Source organism: Triticum dicoccoides, chromosome 6A (assembly GCF_002162155.2).
Source record: "Triticum dicoccoides isolate Atlit2015 ecotype Zavitan chromosome 6A, WEW_v2.0, whole genome shotgun sequence".
In the NCBI taxonomy this organism is placed as follows: domain Eukaryota; kingdom Viridiplantae; phylum Streptophyta; class Magnoliopsida; order Poales; family Poaceae; genus Triticum; species Triticum dicoccoides.
In genome coordinates this window covers 515,844,360-515,845,403 of record NC_041390.1, presented here as the reverse complement: position 1 = coordinate 515,845,403, position 1,044 = coordinate 515,844,360, and the positions used below count along the sequence as shown (strand labels likewise).

General features: G+C 59.1%; 1 protein-coding gene across 1 annotated transcript in view; it reads left to right on the top strand.

Annotated features, from left to right (window-relative positions):
* The first annotated feature begins 388 nt into the window (after positions 1–388).
* The window catches only part of LOC119317615 (protein CROWDED NUCLEI 1-like), a 6,762-nt gene continuing 6,106 nt past the window's right edge, over positions 389–1,044 (top strand). The window contains exons 1-2 of the mRNA XM_037592099.1: positions 389–538; positions 814–1,022. Of these exons, the coding sequence (XP_037447996.1) occupies positions 876–1,022 (147 nt within the window). The 5' untranslated portion in view covers positions 389–538; positions 814–875. The remainder of the gene's footprint in view (positions 539–813; positions 1,023–1,044) is intronic.

Sequence of the window (1,044 nt, the reverse complement as noted above, 5' to 3'; positions counted from 1 at the left end):
GTCATATCCTTCGACTTTAATCAAAGAATGGTTTGACACTATGGTCAAGGTTTGGTGCTCCATGCCATTATAGTCAGCACTATTTTTTCCTTTCAACAAAAACTGGTTCCAAACTGTCAGCCAGCACTGATGCCGTTGTTATGCTAGTTGGGTCATCAAATGATTGTCCAATAGGAGGGGGCCAAGTCGGAGCCCCATGATTACATCATCGAAAAAGCATCACAAAATGCAAAGGGGCATCGTGGTCATTTGCCGCACCACACGCTCCCCTCGCGAGCACCGCTTTTCAGCCAGACGCCCGGCCCCCCTGCCAATTTACATCCAGCCCCCCGCCCGCCTCTTCCCCCCTCCTTTTCTCTTTCTCTCTTCCCGTCTCCCCGCTCCTTTCCCAAATCTGACCGCAGCCGCACGACGCACCTACCCAACCCCCAGAGCACCAGCAGCCCCGACCTAGCCCAGCCCGGCCCCTCGCGCGCCCGCACAGCCGGCCTCCACCGCGCCGCCGCGCCGCCGCGCCGTGGCCGCCGGGCACCTCCCGGTGAGCGCCCTCCTCGCAGATCCGTTAACCTTCTTTCCGCCGCTTGTTTCTTGGGGGGTTTCTTGGGATTTCGAGGGTTTGAAATTCGGACTTCTCGGCGGGGGACGCCCGTCCTCGCTTGCTAATGCGTGGCTTTCTCGCGGCTCCGGGGGCGGGATTCTCTGCGTTTCTTGGCAATTAGGGTTTCCTTTGCCGGGTTTTCTTGGTGGTTAGGGTTTTGTTGGAGGGAGCTTGGTTGGTAACCTTTGTGCCTTTCTTGGCCTCTGGAACTGCAGGTAGGGGAGCGGCGCCTCGTTTCTTTGATGCGCCGTGAAGGAATTGGGAGCAAGAAGCCGTGATGTTTACTCCGCAGGGGAAAGGATGGAACGGCTGGTCCACGCCGTCTCCAGGGAACCAGCGGGCCGGTGGTGGCGCTCCGCCCGCATCTGCGCCCCTTGGCAAGGCCAAATGGACTTCACAGAGAGCTGCCGAGCTCGAGCAGGAGGTTTTGCCCAATCTTTGCCCCC